This window comes from Chelonoidis abingdonii, chromosome 18 (assembly GCF_003597395.2).
Source record: "Chelonoidis abingdonii isolate Lonesome George chromosome 18, CheloAbing_2.0, whole genome shotgun sequence".
Taxonomy (NCBI): domain Eukaryota; kingdom Metazoa; phylum Chordata; order Testudines; family Testudinidae; genus Chelonoidis; species Chelonoidis abingdonii.
The window spans coordinates 16,342,978-16,362,803 of NC_133786.1; the positions used below are offsets into that span (position 1 = coordinate 16,342,978).

Here is a 19,826-nt window from a genome sequence, read left to right on the forward strand (position 1 = left end):
CACTGTGGCTCAGGCTAACCTGTCCCTGGTCTGGACAACCTACCAAGGTTAACATTTTCAGAAGTCCCATTTTCCAAAACAACTTTGGCACTTAGAGCTTTGGGAAGTTTTACTCTGTCTGTGGTGCATCCAGAGCAGGTCCAGCTAGGTACCACTCAGGTTTAGTTACAGAGCTAACTGTGATGGAAAGCAGTTCTTCTCGAGGCTCTGAAAGTCTCTGGATGCCAAGTGCTTCGATTCCTAGAAAAGCAATTACCATGCAGCAGATTACAGAGCTAATAAAATCCCATTACACCATTTCGGAAAGTAAATCTGATCTGGATGCTGCCAGTTTATATCAGACGTTCCAGGAAAACATATCCATTACAGTGGGCGTCCTGTAACAGCCCCAAATGTACAGTCTCTTTGTGCGTGTAACACGAGGCTGTAATATATCACACTAATTAGACGTCTGATAACAGAAGGGCTGATAGAAACTACATTAAAATCTCTTTCAAGACGAAGACATAAACCCCAAGGGAGAAAATTCAGAGTTAATTATGCTGCTACCATAGCTCTAATGCAGCTTCCCCTCATGCCAGGCCTAGAACCACAATCACCCTTTGTGCCCAGGCCTGAAGCCACCTTCTCCCTGATTCTCAGGTCCATAGTGGGCCTCCACCCCTAGGCTGCCCTGGCTGTCCTTGCTCTTGACCAATACAGCCCTGCCTGATGTTGCGACCAATGTGCAAGCAAGGAAAATGACTCAGGTGCAGGAACACACTTTCCCCTCCTCTCCAGTTTACTTGCCATAAACCGTCACAAGATGAGCCCCAAGGCCTTGGGATCTGCTAATGCTTCTGAGCAAGAATACGGGCTTTATTAACCTTTGGGATAGTTACTGAAATGACAACCCCACTGAGTTCGGGAATGAGGCAGATGTGAGGATGACAGGAGCAGAATTCAGTGTGCAAGGTGCCAGGGTGGATGACCTCTCCTCATCTCCAGAGTGGGCCAATGTAAGGATCAGTGGTGCATTGCCTACACACCAACCATCTCCTGCCAGCCTCAAGAGGCAAGGAGGCAGACCGTCCACATGGCCTATGTACTCCTCAGTCTCTGAAGAAGCTGGCAACAATGGGACCCAATTAGTGCCAATTGAGATGGTTGCTGGATGCATTGCCCCCTCCCCTCATCCTCCTCTCCAGGCCCGTCACTGTGCATCATTCCCAAATGAGGCCATCTTGCAGTAGCTACACCCAGGTGTTAGCAATGCCCATCCTCAAATTCAGCTGTGCGTACCACATGGGTTCACCTTCAGCTGGGCAGCATCCGCAGCGTGGGGCATGGTCCCTAGCTCTGCTACAGCAGTGCTGCTTGTGATTTTTATTATCCAGATTCAATAACAGCAAACAGCTCCAAGCTGTTTGCACTCCCCAGGAGGGAACTTGCAGTCCTCTAACAGAGCCGAGAAATCAAATTAGCCCCGGCTTTGCACTCTCTTTCCCTGACACAACTCCTGGCAGCTGAGGGGGAGTTCATCAGGGCCCTGCACTAATTCTTATCTTGTTTAAGTGACTCCACGCTGCAATCTGATGCAATTTGCACCGTGCTGCAGCCAAGGGCTTCAATTCCTGCCTATCTGTTTTGCCATCAGTTCCATTAATAGGAAATTTCTTCAGGGAAAGCTTGACTGCTGTACCATCTGCGAGCAAAAAACAAAAACAAAACAAAAACCCAACCCTGGTGATAACTATCATTGCAGGGTCCCGGACTGCTCCCTTCAGTTAAATCATCACAGAAGGAGCCCAGTTCTTTAATGCTCACCTAGGAGTCCGCCTACCAGCATGGCCCTTAATTGAAAAAACTTTATCAACGCCAAAAAGTGCACAAGAGCATTAAAAGGGAGATAGTCTTTCACTAAACAATTAACGGCCATTCCCATTGTTATTTATCTGCGCCTCAATTTTAATACTGATTATTTCAGTTGCAGCTATGTCTAGAGGCCCCACCTGTAATGCAGCTGCCAACCCTTGCAATTTTCCTGCAAGTCTCATGATATTTGGGGCTTCTCAAAGTTCCAGCCCCTGAGGTCCTCTTTTGGGGGAGAAGGCCAGCTTTCTTTTCGAAATAATTTCTATCCCTCATGCTTAAGAAAAATATTTCACCTCAGTGAAAAAAAACCCTAAAAAATTAAAAACAAGAAGAAGAGACCAAATATTTTTGGCCAAAAAAGATCATGAGATTTTTCAATCTTATGATTTTTGAGGCATGACTCATGATTTTGGATGCTTCAGGTTGGCAAGTCCATGACTGTGGCTCCTGGGTGTGACTGCCATAAAAATAATAATTAATGATGAAGACCCAGAGAGAACACTACCTGTACTTAACAAATGGAATACTCGACTAGCTACGATAGCTCCCCTAAGCTAGCCTATAAACACAATCAGACTGTCCTAGAAACATTCAAGTGATTGTTTTGCTCTTCAAATTTTGTTTGCCTCTGGGGAATTAACTGCATGGCACCTTTAAGGGTTTGTTTGTTCGGTGCATATTATTTATTTGCCATTTGCCTTTGTGAAGGGAGTTCTTTAACAAAGCATACCCAGTTTCATTGATCATTACATGCCACACTGCAGGTTGTGACATCACACATCAACTCTCGTGCTTTGCCGTTTGGAAGCGGTGGTTCAGCTTTGTTCCGTTGTGCAAACGGCTCAGAAACCCAAAAATCATGTGGGAGAATCAGCAGAACAGAAAGCTCTCAGTGCGAAGTATGACCAAAAAGGGCTAACGTGATACCACGCATTAGCCCTTTTGGCTACTGCATCACACTGAGCGCTTAGGTTCCCCTTTGATGTGTAAACAGGAGAATCTCAAGGAGTAGAAGAGAGGTTATTTTACCTCTGTATTTGGTACTGGTGCAACCACTGCTGGAGTCCTGTGTCCAGTTCTGGAGTCCACAATTTAAGAAGGATGTTGATAAACTGGAGAGGGGTCAGCGAAGGGCCACCATTAGAAAACATGCCTTACAGTGACAGACTCAGGAGCTCAGTCTATTTAGCTCAACAAAGAGAAGGTTACAGGGAAACTTGATGACAGTCTACAAGTATCTGCTTGGAGAACATATTTAAGAAGGGCTCTTCAATCTAGTTTAGAAAGGTAGAACATGGTCCATTGGCTGGAAGTTGAAGCTAGGCTAATTCGGACTGGAAATAAGGTATAGATTTTTAACGGTCATAGTTTAGCAATAGTTATGGTGGATTCTCCATCAATCACTGGAAATGGTTAAATCAGGACAGGATGTTTTCCTAAAAGATCAGCTCTAGGAATTGTTTTGAGCAAGTCCTAAGGCCCATGTTACACAGGAGGTCAGACTAGATGATCCCAGTGGCCCCTTCTGGCCTTGGAATCTAGGAATAAACCTCTGAGTTACATAAGAGCAGGGAAATAGAGGCAGATGGGTATTAAGAGCAATGGACAGGATGGGGGAGATGTTTTCAGCTTTAGTCTGAAATGCAACAAAGAACCTGATTGTGTCCTCACTTACACCAGTGTAAATCAGGAGTAAGTCACACCACTGAAGTCACTGGAGTTATACAGGTGCCAAGCCCAGGGATTTTAATGAGTCCTTAAATCTGTATGAATTTGTTTTACTCAAAAACTTCCTCTTTTCTCTAAAGGAAAAATTAAACTTAAAAAGTAATCAGAAAATTGTAATATTCTAGACACTAGCCCAACCACACACATATCTACACTTTCTTCCGTATGTGCCTGAATAGAGATATCCAAATTCATTGTGGGATAAGCAGACCAAACTCCACAGCAATCAATTCAGCTGCATCTATTTAGCCAGTTAAACTGAACAGACAGTGTGAAATCAACCCTTAGTGACCACACATCAGTTGCCTAAAGGTGGCTCCTTATCTGAAGACTGATCAAAACTGGGTGGGTAAACTTTAAAGTAGCTGTGCTCCCATATTGGCCATGTGATCCTTAACACAGGTCTCATTGTGTGGCTGTAATATATACGTTACAGCAGTTTAATACATCTTGCTGCAGGAAACCTCACTCTCTTTTCATTCAACACACTAGCAGAGAGATAGTTAACATTATGCATCCCTATTAAATTCCAATCTCAAATCTGAGGGTTTTCTCTACAGCAAAGATGAGACATTTAAAACAAATTATAGAAAACCCATCACCATCAATTCTATCTGAAACAGCTTTTAGCCAGGTCTCAGGTAACAAATTGCCTCCCTGGTTAACCTCATGCAGACATGCCAGTGCCCTCCCTGACTGGGGAGAGACTAAGAGGCACTATGCATTTGTCCTGTGTGACATCAGTCCGGGTGGGTAGGTTCTGTTTTTATCCTCCCAGCCTGAAATTTGAGGCAGCAGAGGAGTCTGATTCCAAGATTTATTAGGCATTTTCAAAAACCTGACCTTTGTGGGGAAAGCGAGCAAAAGGTGTACCTGCTGCCCTGATTAGGTTCCCTTTATCGGCAGAGGAAAGGATAGAAGGGGAACCGGGGGGGGGGGGGGAGTAGAAAAGGCGAGCCAGCGGAGGAGAACCAGAAAACTCAGTCCTACATGTGGAATCATTGTGAAGAGGAACTAAGACTGTGACCCTCTGGATCAGAGCCATGACACCCTCTGCTCTTTGGGCATTTCTTGCTCTGCTGCTGTTCACTTTTAGGTTTCAAAGTGAAGGTAAGGAAACTTATGGGAAAGTTATGGGGGTTGGGGGGGTTCTTGTAGGTGTTGAGAGATGGGTAGAAGTATTTTAATACAAACCTGGGGCTTCAGTTGGTGTATTTCATGCACAGGAATTTTTTTTTAAATGGACACCCATGGTATCACAAATGCTCTATACAGCCTGATGAAGGGGAAACACCCATAACAGGTTATGGAAAGTGTTCTGTGATTTTTCATGTTCAAAAGAGTGTCAGAAATGCAGATCAAGCTCTGGAGTAGAGAAATAAGCTATAGCCTTTGCGACAGGCTGAGTATTTTAGTACTGCTCAATTTTAGACTCAGTAATAAAAGGCTGCAGAGCTGAAAAGTTTAAGCTTGTTTAGTCAGAGAGGATTAAAAAAAAAGAAGAGAGAGAGTGAGAACACAGTGATTTATATATCAATTTGGAACCTGTTGCCAAAACACTTGAGCTTGGTAAATAGATTTCCCCACTAATGCTTTGTTTTTCAAAATGCAGGACTAAATTTTTTTGGATAACAATTAACAGAACAGATGATGAGTTTGTTTTCCATGCTCCTACTTCCAAACAGTGCAGACTCTCTCATAACTGTCCATTATTAATTAGGAATCATTTTTTATTGTTTTTGCACTTTCCTGAGCAAGGGAAGCAATATTCTGGTACCAATGCAGCTGTAAGGATTCAAAGCAAGGGTATGTCTGGGATTTCCTTTGAAGGCAGGCTGGAAACGGTCTTTCATTTCTGGCCCCCAAAACTTTTGCAATAGTTTATCATTAGAGTGAGGATGCAAAAAAGAGCAAAGGAAGGAATTGCTGTCATGAGTAAACAATGATAAAAGCAGAGAGGAAAGGGCCAGATCCTCAGCTGGTGTAAATCAATGTAGCTCCATAGAAGTAGGTGGCCCACACTGATTTATACCAGCTGAGTTTCTGGCCCAAATCTATTTAATGGGGGTGAGGAAGAGACAAACAAAATGGAAAAGCAAAAATGGCAAGATCAGCTAAGAAGTCACGGCCCTGGAATCAAAATCATCAGGAATCTTCAAGTCACAGCTTGTGGGCACCTATTGGAAGCAGTCTAGCAAGGTCAGAGTCCCACACAGATAGCAGAGGATGCACTAGACGGCTTAATGCTGCCCCCTTCCAGCCCTGATCACTTTATGTTTCACTAATGGGTTGCTCTGCTAAAAGCTACTGTCATATCATCTAACCCCCGGCCCCGCCGGCAACCAACATTGTTCATGGTGTTCCTCGCTTTGAAAGTTTGGGAAGCTGCAGCCAGCTCCCTAAGGCACCCACTCCCTACTGGCATATGCAGGATCCATAGGGTGTCTGAGGAAACTAATTTCAATCAACCAGCAAGAATTTCACACCAACTTTTATGCCTTTTTGCACTCACCAAAAAGAAAACATACACAAAATGCAGTTCCTGTACTGTGGACCTGCCTCCTTTGTGCTCAGAGTCCCTCCTTCCATGCCAGGCAAAGCTATTTTCAGTTACATTCCATAGATAATACAGATCGCAGCCTCGTCTTAGTGCCAAGTCTAGTTTTAACATCTGGCTTGAAAATGATGAATAAGCTTTGAGCACTTACCCTCCATCTTCAGTGTGCAGCCAAGCCCATTCTCTTCTTCTGAGCTCTACTCTCCTTGTGTCTGTTACCTAAGTGCTTCTGGTTACCCAAGGAAACACAGAGTTTTAGAAACAACTTCAGCAGAAAGCTTGAGGGAAAAAAAAAATCACATCCATGGAGCCTGCTTTATACACACTCCAGAGCATTTGCAGTGCCTCGTTGTTCATTCTGGGAGTTTGCACCTTCCCCTAAAGCATTTGGAGGCAAGATACAGGACTAGATGACATCTGACAATTTCTGTTTTCTGATCCTACAATGAGATAAGCCACAGGGCTACTGAAAACTGAATTTTCTCTCAGGATCACAGTGGTAGGACTACCAACATGTGCCAATGAACAATACAGATTTTCTAGGAAAACTCACCATCTAATAAGCCTGAATTGGTCTCATTTCTACACATAGGAGACCTATGCATGAAGCCACAATAGAAAACACCTGGAAGGAAAAAAGCTGCTTCTTTGTTTTGAGATTGATGCGGAAAAGTGAGATTTCTCCCAACATAGCTAGGCAATGGAGAAAAAAAGAAGTGTCCCAGCAAATCAGACCTTGGTGTTTCTTTAGAAATCTAATGAACCTGCAAAGGTGCAAGTTTAAGGCTGTTATTCCTGCAGAAAGATTGTGGTTGATTAGTTTTGATTTGATTTGAGTAATTCTGCAGCAAAGATCTGTGGTCCAAAACTCTAGTCTAATGAAAAAGGGGGCTGACAAAGGGTTCGCCTCTTCAAAGATGCTACCTGAGGCCAATGCACCATTAACTGAAGGCTTAAACAGGATGTAAGTACTGCATAGGGTGTGGGCTAATTTTTCAGCACTGGAGTCACTGTCACCGTAAATGAGAAGTTATCCCGCAGCCACCTTGACTGGTTTTGTCTCCTAGGGCTTCTGTGTGGTCTTTGCGTCCTGGCTTCCCTCCCTCTCTGCTGCTCCAGGCAGCTGCCACTGGGAGCTGTCCAGCAACAAGGCTGCTGAAGAGCTGGGCTGGCATCATGTGTTTTCATACCAAAATTGCATGCAAGAGGTAAAGGCCCAAAGGCAAAACTCCTGATGACTGGAACTTCTCAGCTTGGCAGGGCTGATCACTCAGGATATGTCTACACTGCAGCCTGGAACGTGCCTCCCAGGCCAAGTAGTTAGACAAGCACTAGCTCTGCCCAAGCTAGCATGCTAAACCTAACAATGCAGATGTTGCAGCCATCCAAATCCAAGCAGGCCCAGCCTCTTGGGTCTGAGCTTCAATGGCTAGCCCAAGGTGCAGTGCAGGACACACTGCTATTTTAGCACACCAGCTCTGCTAACAAGCCTGGGAGGCTCACTCCCAGCTGCAGTGTAGACACACCCTCTGGGACCAGGCAATGTGTGGTGATTCAACACTAAAGCAAGTCAGGAATTTGACAAATGGCTTTTTTTTTAAAAAATGAAAAAGGCAAAAAAGTGTTAAGTGGAAACTCCCGATATGAAATAAAAAGCTTTGACCTTGTCAAAGTGTTTTGTTTTGACATTTTTTAAACAAAAAATTTCAATTCTCTGGGTCAAAACAACTTTTCATTTCCAAACTTAAGCAAATTAGATTGGGAAAAAGTTGAAATAATGAAAAACAATTCAAAAATCAAAGTGTTTCAGAATGATTGCTGTTAAACCCTTTGACTCACCTCAACATTTGAGGGAGAAGGAGATTGACTTGGGATTTTGATTTTTCACCCCCATTCAGGAAGAAAGAAAAAAATAATCAAATTCTGAACTATCAGGATGGGAAATCATTTCCCACACAGCTTTTTTTCTTCTTCTTCTTTCTCTTACACACGCACCCACCCCTGGCAAGACTAGGTTATCTACTGAGGTGTCTGAATTCTACCAAATTCTTTCTTCTGAGCTTACCCAGAGCTAACATGAAGAACTGCTCTGTGGAGCTCGAAAGCTTGTCTCTTTCACCACAGAAGCTGGCCCAGTAAGAGAGATTACCTCATCCACCTTGTCTAATATCCTGAGACCAACAAGGCTACAACAACCCTGCAAATGCAGACTTTGGCAGGGCAAGCCCCAAAAGTAAACCTTTGTGAGCCAACTATGATCGGCTGCACCATTAAGGGTCACTTGGAAGAGAATGCGACAGAGTCTACAGCACAACTACCAAACAGCCTGTTTTCCTTCTGCAGCTCTCCTGTGTTTTCCTCACCCCCCCCTCACATCCTCTTTTGTCTTCTATGGACCTGGCTGGGGCTTGCAAGCCCAGCTAACTTGGAGGCATTATAGCTCCTATGTAAAGGTTTTTTGTTTTTTTAAAGAAAGATGAAAGGCCCCTTCACAGGCAGCTTTTCCCAAGTTCCCGCAGATCTATTCCAATTAGCTCCTTTTGTTACATGTGAATTGTGCTCTGGTGTTAGACAGTCATGTCTGCAGGCGGAGCTGCAAACAGGGTTCTGTGGCTTTGGCTTGACTTTCACATCACAAGTTGCCTTGCAAACAGGAGCGCTGTGTTGGGGGCAATCACAGCATTAATGCAGAGAGCTTGCAGGACTGTTTAGAGACCTGACTTTCAAGAGACCAACAACTCTAAGTATTAAAGTGAGTTGAAAGGTTCCAAACTGAGAGCACGGGTAAGTGAGAACTTGATCCCCATGTCCAGGATAGGTACAGTGCAGGCAGTGGCAGAATAACCTTTTCTCACACTCGCTATGCCTCACCAGTTACTCTTGCTGCATTTGGGGTGGGAGAAAGGAAGGAAGGATTATTGTCCCCATTTTACAGCTAGAAAACAGACACAAATTAAGTGATTTGCCTGCATCAGACAGGGATTCTGTGGTGGGGGGAGAACTTGAAGCCAGATTTCTGGAATTCCCGGACCAGCACTTTAACCACAACACCGTCCTTGCGCTTCAACTTTCTGCTGCAATATTTGAAAAAGCTTTCTTGGCAGGAACAAACCAACCAAGCCACGCTTCCTTAAACACAGCCTTTTGCTGCAGGCCAGTGCCTGGAAATTCACTCTCTCTCTCTCTCTATCCCTGTCCCCGCCCCATTGCCAGACTCTTCCTGGGGGATTGATGGTAATGTTGCGACTGACTGGTGTGAAGACTCCATCCAGGGAGCAGTGTTCATTACTACCCTGCTAAGGCATGAAATCACAGCTATCACAACTTGTGATGGGTCCCTCATTCATTTTTTAATCACACCAGCTCTGCTAACACGTATTAGGCAAAGAGAGCTACAATCCGTAGCCCTTTTCCTTTTTTCAGTTCAACACAGAAGGAGAGGAGGAGCCCAGTTAGCATGTTTGCTGAGCAGTAATGAAAGCCAGGATGCTGTGTGGAAATGGCTTGTAGAAAATCTAAGCTCCCAGGGTTTGATGAGGCACCACTGGAGTCAAATGCAAGGCTCCCGTTGACTTCAGTGGTGCCAGAGCAAGACCTTAAACCACCCCCACATCACAGCTGATTATGGGGGCAGCCAAGGAGGGAGTTAACTGGCCAAGCAGTGGATATTTGACCAATATCCAGGAAAACCAGCTGCTCTGCTGTTGCTTTCCAAGAAAAAGTCTGGCTGCAAAAACTTTGGCCAAGACCATTTGGAAGCTTTCACAATATATGAAACTTTCAGAACTTGATCCAAAGTCAATTCAAGTCCATGCTAAGACTACCATTGACTTCAATGGGCTTTAGATCAGGCCTTCAGTTACATAAATACTCTTGTTTTTTTAATTAAAAAAGGTAAATGAATTAAACATCTTGGTTTCTCTTAACTTCAGCCTCTTCCCCCTACTCCTGCCCCCTCCATTTCCCTGGGATAATTTTATTTAAAAAAAATACTGAGGGAAATTTTAAATAATCCCCGGATGGGAATAGTCTCACCTCTGCCCATTGATCCTTGTCCATGCTGAACCTGGAGATGACAGATCTGGAAGCCAAAAGGTCCTTCACACATCACCTTGCATCCAGCTCCCACAGAGAGCCCAGGGAGAAGGGCTTGGAGCTATCCACGCACTGAGCTAGCAGGCTGGCTTTATGGAAAGAAGATGTACATTAACCATGCGGTCAGTCTTCCTGTAAATCCTGGTAACATAGGCAGCCACCTCCCGAGTGCCCCTTTGTGACCAGAGGCCCCTCTAAGACACCCAGCCTCTGTTTCCCCCTCTTCAGAGCCCTGGAGAAATTCACAGTCCACAGGCAGTTCAAACAATCGCCACAAAGGGGCCTATTTATTTAGTCTTCTGGTACACGATGGACCTCCAGGCCCCAACCCCACTTTAGTGTGTCTCTCCTGATCCAAAACCCCACAGAACCTTTCAGAAAACCAGAACACAAACTCAGTCTTCCTCCCAGTTTCAGCTGGGCACACCCCTACCACCCTAAGTGCCTGTCTTTCTGCTCGCAGCTCCTCCTGCCTGGAGTTTGTTCTTCTCCACAGTCCTTTCCAGTTGGGCTACTGCAGTCTTTTCCCTGCTTGGACAGGGTCTCTCCCAGGCCTACCTGCCTGGAGAGCACTCGCTCTGCCCTGCTTCTGAGCTTTTCTCCTGCTGACACAGAGCCCGGCAGGAGCTTTCTTACACCCTCCAGCAGCTGCAGACATAGCTTCCTCTTCACTGCAGCTTCCTGCTCCTTTTGTACTAGAATCACCTGATTCCTTTCAGGTGGGGCTGATTCTATAATCAGGGTTGGCTTTGCTCCAGGCTCTGCAGCCCATGAGGCAGGCCACCCTGTTACGCCAGCAATATGCTTTTTGAATAGAAGAAAGCTCAAACCTCTTTGAGTATGTGTGGGGCACTGCCAAGGATGCCCCAAAGTGATCTAAGAGGCAGAGAGATGTGCCTGCAGTACCTTGAGCAGCTGGGGGCCAGGCTGTAGGCTGCACTAATTCAGATTAGTGGAGCTCCCCATTCCGCAGCCAGACTGCATTGCAGGGTCTCAAGCCCAGGCCATGTGCCATGGGGGAGGCAGTTCCACATGGTGAGACAATAAAGTGCTTCTCTGTTCTCTAGTCAACAGGAGCCACACCGAGCCAGTCCTGGGTGGGAGTCACTCCTGATCTGAGCTGACCAGGCAGCGCTGCACTGAGCTGGTCTTGGCTGGAAGCTACTTCAGTCAGACTGAGCCATGATTTGCTGGGAGTCTGCTTCCCATGAGCCAAGTCACTTTGCGTAGATTGTACAGCAGCATAGAGAGGGAGGGAATGGGGAAGGTGATGCACTGAGCGGGTTCATGCCCAGAAATGAGTCCAGGGAAATGTGATTTTTTTCCCCCCCTTAGCTGCTCGGAAAGGGAACAACAGGACTTTGAACTCTGCCAAGCCAGCCCTGCTCCAGCTCTCTGACTACCTGCTGACTCATTACAGAAAGGGTGTCCGGCCAGTTCAGGACTGGAGAAGGACAACCAATGTAGCCATTGATGTCATGGTATATGCCATTCTCAGCGTGGTAAGTCCTCTGCTTTGCCACAGAGCCCAGCACGCCTAACATCTCTGGGGCTGAGGAGTGAGGGTAGGTACCTCTGAGCCTAGGGAGGGTTCATATGTCACTAAGTTTTTCCACATCCAGGATGAAGTGAGGAGAGACATCCTGTTTAGGTAAACTAGGGCAAATCACTTGGAGCCATGACTTCAAGTGCTCAGAAACCATTTAAGCACCTAATTAAGGGTGAGATTTCCAAAGTTCTCAGCACCCAACATGCTGAGATGATTTGGAAACCTGGCTCTGTGTATAATTTAATAATATTCAATGCACCATCCCAGAAATGTTTGACCACAGACAGGGTTGAGTTGCTACAAGAAGCCATCCACACACGCCCCTTACTCCTAACTGAAAGAAGTTTGCTTTAAAATGTGCTGGATCAGTGACTGTATCTGAAGGCTCCTCTGCCAACAGAGCAGTTAGAGGACAGTCAGGCCTTCTGGTGGGAAAAGCTGAAGAACGTAAGAAGGTCCATCAGTGTCCCAAAGGATCTGCAATCAGAGGATCCTTTGCTTGTTATTTTGTCATCTCCTCACCTTCTCCTCTTGTGTTCTTGCCAATTGATCCCCACTGACATCTGGAACCTGGTGATCATTTGTATCCAAACCCTTTCTGATAACTTTGGGCCCTCTGCATTAACAACAGCTAATGTCAATATCAGTAACCCTTGAGCTGTAAAATGCCCTTTGCCAGTTTCACCTTTGCTTTTTATTTCCAACAGGATGAAAAAAATCAGGTGCTGACAACCTACATCTGGTACAGGCAGGTGAGCAGCTGGAATCCTCCCAGCTTTATGAAGCTCTGAATCAATGGTTTTCTCTTCCATTCTCCTTTGGTGGGACTTTCCCAGGACCTTTCCACAGTTAGTAGCTTTTATCTCTGCAGCAGCAGCACCCACAGAACATGGCGATTTCTCAGGACGCTGGCCTGGTGCTGGCTTGCGGGGACTTTTTACTGGAGATTGTCAATGCCTCTGTGAAGGGAGGCATGTTGCCTGCTTCACCAAAGGAAACTCAGGCACCTCTGCTGCTCAAGCAGCCATCACTTGACAAGGACAATCTGGCCAGCTACCGACTTGTATTCCAACATCCATTTTCCACATGAGGAGGAGGGAGTTTACTCCAACTCCCACAACTCCAGGACAGAAGGAGAGTACTGGGACATTGAAATCAGTGGAGAATATCCCTTGGCATCCACATGAGAGTTCTCACTTTCTTTTCACCCAGAGCTCCCTGAGCACACCATCCTTTTCTCGTTGGCTATGCATTTGCCTGGAGGAGAGAGCCCTATGAGCTCCTGCTAGTTATCAGCTAACCTAATTCATCCCAAAATGAGCAATGCAGCTAAATGAATAGCTGGGACATGGATATGTCTCCAGAAGATTAAAACTGTGCACAGACTTGCTCCAAGACCAAGATGACATCCCCTTATGCAGTGTGTAGCCAATATATAAAACCCAGCACCCTCTGGAAAGCAGAGAGACCGGTGGTTGAGAGTGTGTGCACATGGAAGATAATGTACTAGCTTAGTGCAGCGAGGCCAAAACCATCAGACGATAACAAGTAGCATGTGGGGGACAGAGCTATAGGATTAGAGGGGAAGGGTGAATGCTTTAAGCTTTGTACAGTTGGGCAAGTACAGTAACTGGGAAGACAGGCTTTGCTTTGTATTATAATATTCTGCCAGAGGTGGGGAACTGGCCTGGAATTGATCCTGCTGCCTAAGTCCCCTCTTATCTCACTTCTGCAGCACTGGATCGACGAGTTTCTCAGGTGGAATCCAGAGGACTTTGATAACATCACGCAGATGTCCCTCCCCACCCAGAGCATCTGGGTACCAGACATCCTCATCAATGAGTTGTAAGTGCAGCAAAGTTTTCAGGCAACAACCCTCAGGTCCTGGGAGATTTAACTCTTTTCCTCCTCCCCCGCAAGTTTACATCCCATTTTATATTCCCAGCACTGCTGCTGGCGTGCACAGAGCTGGCAATATCCCCGCGTACCATACACTGCAGATGGGAATAGCTCAGGAGTTGGGACATTTCCAATGCTGGCTGACTATAAATGTTCATAATTACCCTTGCTGCATTTGGGGTGGAATTCAGATATTCAGAGGAAGGTTTTGTACAGGAAACACAATGCAGGGGCAGCTGCAGAACTGCCAACCCTTCCTTGGGAAAGAAATCTATTGTTCTTAACCATCTGTATTCTGCTCAGATTTCAGGAGCTTCCATGATCTCAGGAACTTGCCACCCTTTAAAAACTTTACAGCTTTGCTATGTGCAGTGTGATAACTTCAGTGAGGCATTCCCGGTACTAATCAGAGGGAGTGTGTCCATACAGAGAGTCCTATGGTAATGCTAACAAGATGCAATGGTGTAGGCCTGTGTGAAAACTCACCAGCTAGGGAAGTTAAAAAAAAAAAAAGAACAAGAAAAAGCCCCAGTTAAAGTCATTTTCTTCAAGGTTTACTGTGTTTCCAAACACATGACACAAAACCAAAACAAATCAACCCCCAACTATCAGCTCACCAGCCCCTCCGAGGCCTTTCCAACCCCAGCCAGCTGGGAGGACCCAGAACACAGCTTTCCTCTAGGATATTCTCCTTGGCACCACTTCCTTCCTTCCTTCCATAACCATGTGACAGACACAAATCCAGTAACCCCATACGCATCAGAGAGCCTTGTCACCAAAGGTAACTGTTGTATGGGTCTGTCCTTTGAACGTTAGGGAGTCTGCCATAGTTTACTGTGTTTACTAGAAGTATTTGTATTAGAGCCCCAGCTGAGATCGAGGCCCCGCAGTGCTGGGTGCTGTACGTACAGGTAGTAACAGAAAGCCCTACCCTGCAGAGCTAACAGTCGAAATAGACCAGTCACCCATTGAGAGAGGCTTCGGTGCTATAGCTTGGCTGAGTGGAGGTGATGCTGGTAACAGAAGATGAGGGATGACCGGTTGCGGGAAGGGTTAAGGTGGGAAAGAAGAGACGGGTCCACAGAGCTGGAGAGTCAATAAACCTGCAGGTTTCTTTGGGGAAAGGATAGGATGGGCTGCTTGGCTTCTTGGATAGATTCCTGGGCAGGACTCAGCTGGCAGCACAGGCTGTAAACAGATACCTCTGCTTGCTGACTTCAGACTGCCCAGTACCCTGCCAGGAACCCGAGGGTCACACTAGCAGGTATCACAGCTGCTACCATTCCTAACAGAGGCACTTCCAGCTGTCCTGGCTAGCTGCGCTCAAGGCGCTCCCAGCCACTGCAGTTTGCCGGCATTTCATCGTGGTAGAAAAGAGCCACAGGGCTCCACCTTGTGTGTTTTTGTTGTTTTTGGTTTTTTTGATGGAGATGTTTCCATTCTTTGTGCCTTTCAGCGTGGACGTGGGCAAGTCCCCGGACATCCCATACGTCTACGTCAGCTACCACGGGGAGGTCCAGAACCTCAAGCCAATCCAGGTGATGACTGCCTGCAGCCTGGACATCTACAACTTCCCCTTCGACGTGCAGAACTGCTCGCTCACCTTCACCAGCTGGTTGCACAACAGTACGTGACGGGTTGCACTGCCTTCCCCGCTGCACCCTGCCCTCCAGGTGCCTGAGAAGAGAGGGATCAGGCCACCTAAGAAAGCCTCCAGCTGTGTGGGGAGTCAATATGACCTGGTCTGGGACTCCATAGTGCTCAGCCACTTGGCGGGTCTTTTTTATTCCCAGTGGACATTGCAAAAGGCACAAAATGGCCCTCTTACCAGCAGGGAGAGCAAAGAGTGAGTTGGCTGGGCTCACTGGGTCAGTGCTGGGGCTCATTGGCACAGGCAGCCTGGGGTTAGCTTGTATTGCTGTTGCCTCCAGCCCATGGGCGCCCAAGAAGGGACAGAGCGGGGCAAGAGCTAGTGGGGTGGAAGGTGGCAATGGAGCAATCAGAGCCTCTGGGAGCACGCTGGCTCAGTGCAGGCTATGCCTCACCCCCCTAAACAGCCCTAGTAAAGAGGGAACACACGTAGGCCAATCCATCCTTGAGAACAAGGAGAGAAGAGGAATGTGGCCTGGAAGGGAGGAGTGTGAAGCTACCAGATCTCATAGGGTGGCTGTGGGCATGGAGCACACCAGCAGTTTTGGGGGACCATGCCCTTTCCCCTCAGGCCCCCAGCCCTGATGCCCACCTCTCTTCCACCCCACAGTCCACGACATCAACATCTCGCTGTGGCGGCAGCCGGAGCTGGTGAAATTTGACAAGAGCGTCTTCATGAACCAGGGAGAGTGGGAGCTCCTCTATGTACTCAGCCAGTTCCAGGAGTTCAGTGTGAAGGGCAGCGACAGCTACGCCGAGATGAAGTTCTATGTAAGGCCCCTCCCCTGCTTGGGCGTGGGGTCGGGGAGGGGAGAACAGAGCAAGCGTGGAGTGGGGGAAGGAAGCACCAAGATGCAGAAGGCAAATTGTGCCATTTTCTCTCTACTTGTGCAATTGATCTCCTGGCTCTAAAGTGTGCAGAGGGATTGCTAAGCGAACCCCACAGTATGTGCGGAGCAGCATACTAATGGTGAGGATAGCAAGGACTGTTGCAACACAAGGTGCAGCACATCACCCATGCGAGGGGACAGAGCTCCCAGCCTAGGTCCACTCCAGTGCAGCTCCCACCTGGTTCACTAACGGGAGGCAAATGAGGTCACTCAGCATGGCTCCTACCTATGGCTGGCTCCCCACAGCAAATGAGGAGGGCAGCCACAGAGAGGAACACGTCAAGGCCGATTCTGTATGTGCCTGAGGAGCACAACAGCCACTCAGCCAGGTGGGCTCCTCCAGATAGGGATCTCTGCACACTCCTCCACCCCCTCTTGTGCTGGCAGGTAGTCATCCGGAGACGCCCCCTCTTCTACGCCGTCAGCCTGCTGCTCCCCAGCATCTTCCTGATGGTCATGGACATCGTGGGGTTCTACCTGCCTCCCGACAGCGGGGAGAGGGTCTCCTTCAAGATCACCCTCCTGCTGGGCTACTCTGTCTTCCTGATCATCGTGTCTGACACGCTGCCGGCCACTGCCATTGGGACCCCACTGATAAGTACGATAGCGCCCGTCACCATGGTTACCTAGGTGCGCACACATCCCCGGTTGAAATCTAGCATTGGTCTCCCTCACGGAGTCGAGCCAAGAAGGAGCTGGGTGATGATAGTGTGGGGCAGATGAACTGTATGGCCGGAGGAGCTGGTAGGACAGTGCACTGGACAGAAGTGTTGGGGGTGAGTGCTGTGGTTTGGGCATAAGGACTATTAGCAGAGCTGTGGGAGGGAGACGACCAGAACTAAGATAGCAAGAGATGGGGGCTGTGGGTCCTGGTTGAGGTGTCCTGGCAGAGCCGTGTGGGGCTAGGGAGGCCAAGACTGAAGTAGCAGGATCTACTGAGGGTCAGAATTACAGGGCATCTGCACAGCTCCAGATGCACTCAAGGAGTGGAACAACAAGAGTGGTGCATCAGGAGTGAGGGGCATTGTCAGAGCTGGGTGTGCGGCAACTAGGGCAGGAATAGCCAGGATGTTGGTTGGGTCAGGGCGGAAGTGATATGCTAAGCTGCCAGGGGTCCTGGTAGGGCTGGAGCAGGAGTGGGTACAACATGTGAGCAAGACCTAATGTCATTGAAAGACATGGGTACAGAGAGTTCACTCAGGCCTGGCCTGTGCCATGCCTAGCTCAAGCTGAGAGACTGACCATGGTCCATTGCTGCCTTCCCCCGTCAGGTGTCTATTTTGTTGTGTGCATGGCCTTGCTGGTCATCAGCCTGACCGAGACCATCCTGATCGTGCGCCTGGTCCACAAGCAGGACCTGCAGCCTCATGTCCCCGACTGGGTCAAGCATCTGGTGCTGGAACGAGCCACCATCCTGCTCTGCATCCGTGACAGGAAGCAATTCTACCCTAGCAGGACACAGAGTTCAGACATCAGCCGGCACCTGGAGAACAATGACAGCACAGGTACGAGTTGTGGCACTGGGAAATGGGGGGGAAGGGCTGCAGGCAGCTGGCACTCTGGCTGCACGTTACTACCACCACCAAGGGGGAATAAGCTGCATAGGGTTAGAAAGAACTCAGGGCTCACCTAGTGGAACTGGACCATGGTGCAGCACAGCAAAAGATCTGAGCCTGCATGATGGGGCCAGTGTTCAGCCCAAATCCTCTCAGGCCTCTAGCCCCAAAACATGAAAGGGGCACCCCACTGCTCTCAGCGGGACCCCAGGGAACAGCTCTGCCCAGGAAGTCCATGTGGCACATGAAGGAGCAATGGAGCAGGATCCCCTTTGGGCCACACAGCTCAGGGACATTGGCCCTATTGCACAGGCTTACAAAGGCACGCTGGCATCTTCACTCCCTGCTGGCCCCGGGGCAAGTTTGCCAGAGCATGACCCCTCTTTGGAGCTCAAGTCCCTTGGCCTAGCATTTAGAGAAAAGGGACACACTGGATTTAACCCCCCCTGCCCACGCCCAGGACTGTTTGGTCTGGGCCAGAGACTGGAGAGCGGGGCTCAGAATTTCTGGGATGGTATAATGCCCAGCACAGCCAAGCTCAGCAGTGCAGAGCTGGATCCTCTTAGAGGCTGCCCCTCTCTGTCTTGTTCCTGCAGCCAAGCTGAACCACTACGGCTGCGAGAACCTCCGTGAGTATGAAAGAGTGGCGGGTGCAAGGCCATTGCCGGCACCTCCGGCACAAGGAGAGAGCTCCCCGGTGATGGCCAGCATCCTGCAGGAGATCTCTGCCATCCGCCAGTTCTTGGAGAAGCGCGACGAGTTCCGCGACATTGCCCGCGAATGGCTCCAGGTGGGCTACGTGCTGGACGTGCTGCTTTTCCGGGTGTACCTGGTGGCTGTGCTGGCCTATAGCATCACGCTGGGCACCCTCTGGTCCGTCTGGCAGTATGCATGAGCCATGCTGGCCTGTGCAGGAAAGAGTGACAGGGTGCTCCACTGCCACGCTTTAAAGGGGTCATTCCCAGCTCCACAGACTCCCCTGTATATTCTAACCACAGAGATCCAGGGCCTAACAGTTCTTCAGCAGCACTAATGTACCATAGGTTGGGCTCCAAACACCATGGCCGGGAGATGGTTAGAGAAGGATGAACAAGATTTAATTAAATCTGAGTCAACATTAAGTTTAGCCTAACCCCCTTTCCGGCCTCCAGTTAACTCCCTTCCCACTCGCATGCCGCACACCTGCTCCCCTAGTCCTGTTCCAGCTCCTCTCTCATTTCCATCAGGACACAGAGAACAATGTCCCACACACAGGCTGGCCTCCCTGTGCATCCTGCCACAGCGCGAGCAGGAGAATATCATGGGAGCCTGAATATTCACAGTTCCCAGGCTCACACACCTCTGAGCTGACCAGAGCCCTTGGAGGGTGACTCAATCCCAGTCCAGACCCAAACAGAAGTGAGGGGGAAGGTTCACACCCATTCATTTGTTTACGGGGGGAGGCTCTCAGCCACCTGACCCCAGCCTGTCCATGCCACTTCAGTGCCTTGCTGGCTCTGACGGGTGCTTTCCTGACATCTATGGCAATCCATGTGCTTTTTCAGCCTCTTACACTTCTTATCCCAGCTCTTACCATACGTTTTAGCAAGCAGGATTTTCTTGTTTGAGTACTTCTTTCAGGCTACTGTGCAGCAAGTAAGCAAGTCTCTGTGAAGGTTCAATAGCTGCATGCTGCCAGGAACAGCTGGTAATTTGATGGCATGGCTCTTTTGTCAATAGCATCCCACGTAGTCTATGTGCTGTGTATGGTGGGTTGTTACCAGTTGCAATGGTCTTACCCAAGAGACCTCAGAAAACTAAATAATAAACTGGATGTTTCAGTCACTAAACTGAAGAGGACAGAGTGTAACTTCATGTAATGGCACGTGGGAGTTGGATAAATTCACTCGGCAAGGTGACCCCAGGAAAGCATGGTAGGATATTTGGAAAATTTCTCCAGCAAGGTCACTCGGCACTGGCCTAACCCTGCTCCCATGGGAGCAGAGAGAGTCCAATGCTGAACACATTCGCACATTCTGCCCTACATGACTGGCACTGGAGTGAAGAGT

General features: G+C 48.2%; 1 protein-coding gene across 1 annotated transcript; it reads left to right on the forward strand.

The window, feature by feature from the left end:
* The first annotated feature begins 4,612 nt into the window (after nt 1-4,612).
* Nucleotides 4,613-19,511, forward strand: LOC116834156 (5-hydroxytryptamine receptor 3A). Its single transcript, XM_032796069.2, has 9 exons — nt 4,613-4,692; nt 11,570-11,736; nt 12,491-12,535; nt 13,519-13,628; nt 15,139-15,308; nt 15,943-16,103; nt 16,610-16,820; nt 17,494-17,727; nt 18,375-19,511. Exons 1-9 carry the CDS (start codon nt 4,626-4,628, stop codon nt 18,671-18,673), a joined length of 1,464 nt encoding a protein of 487 aa, XP_032651960.1. The 5' UTR covers nt 4,613-4,625; the 3' UTR covers nt 18,674-19,511.
* The last annotated feature ends 315 nt before the right edge of the window (nt 19,512-19,826 follow it).

Bases quoted from the DNA above. Each gene is read 5' to 3' on its own strand.
- LOC116834156 (XM_032796069.2), top strand. From the start codon at position 4,626: ATGACACCCTCTGCTCTTTGGGCATTTCTTGCTCTGCTGCTGTTCACT. The intron at 4,693-11,569 runs GTAAGGAAACTT...TCCCCCCCTTAG, and splicing joins TTTTAGGTTTCAAAGTGAAG to CTGCTCGGAAAGGGAACAAC. The intron at 11,737-12,490 runs GTAAGTCCTCTG...TATTTCCAACAG, and splicing joins TATATGCCATTCTCAGCGTG to GATGAAAAAAATCAGGTGCT.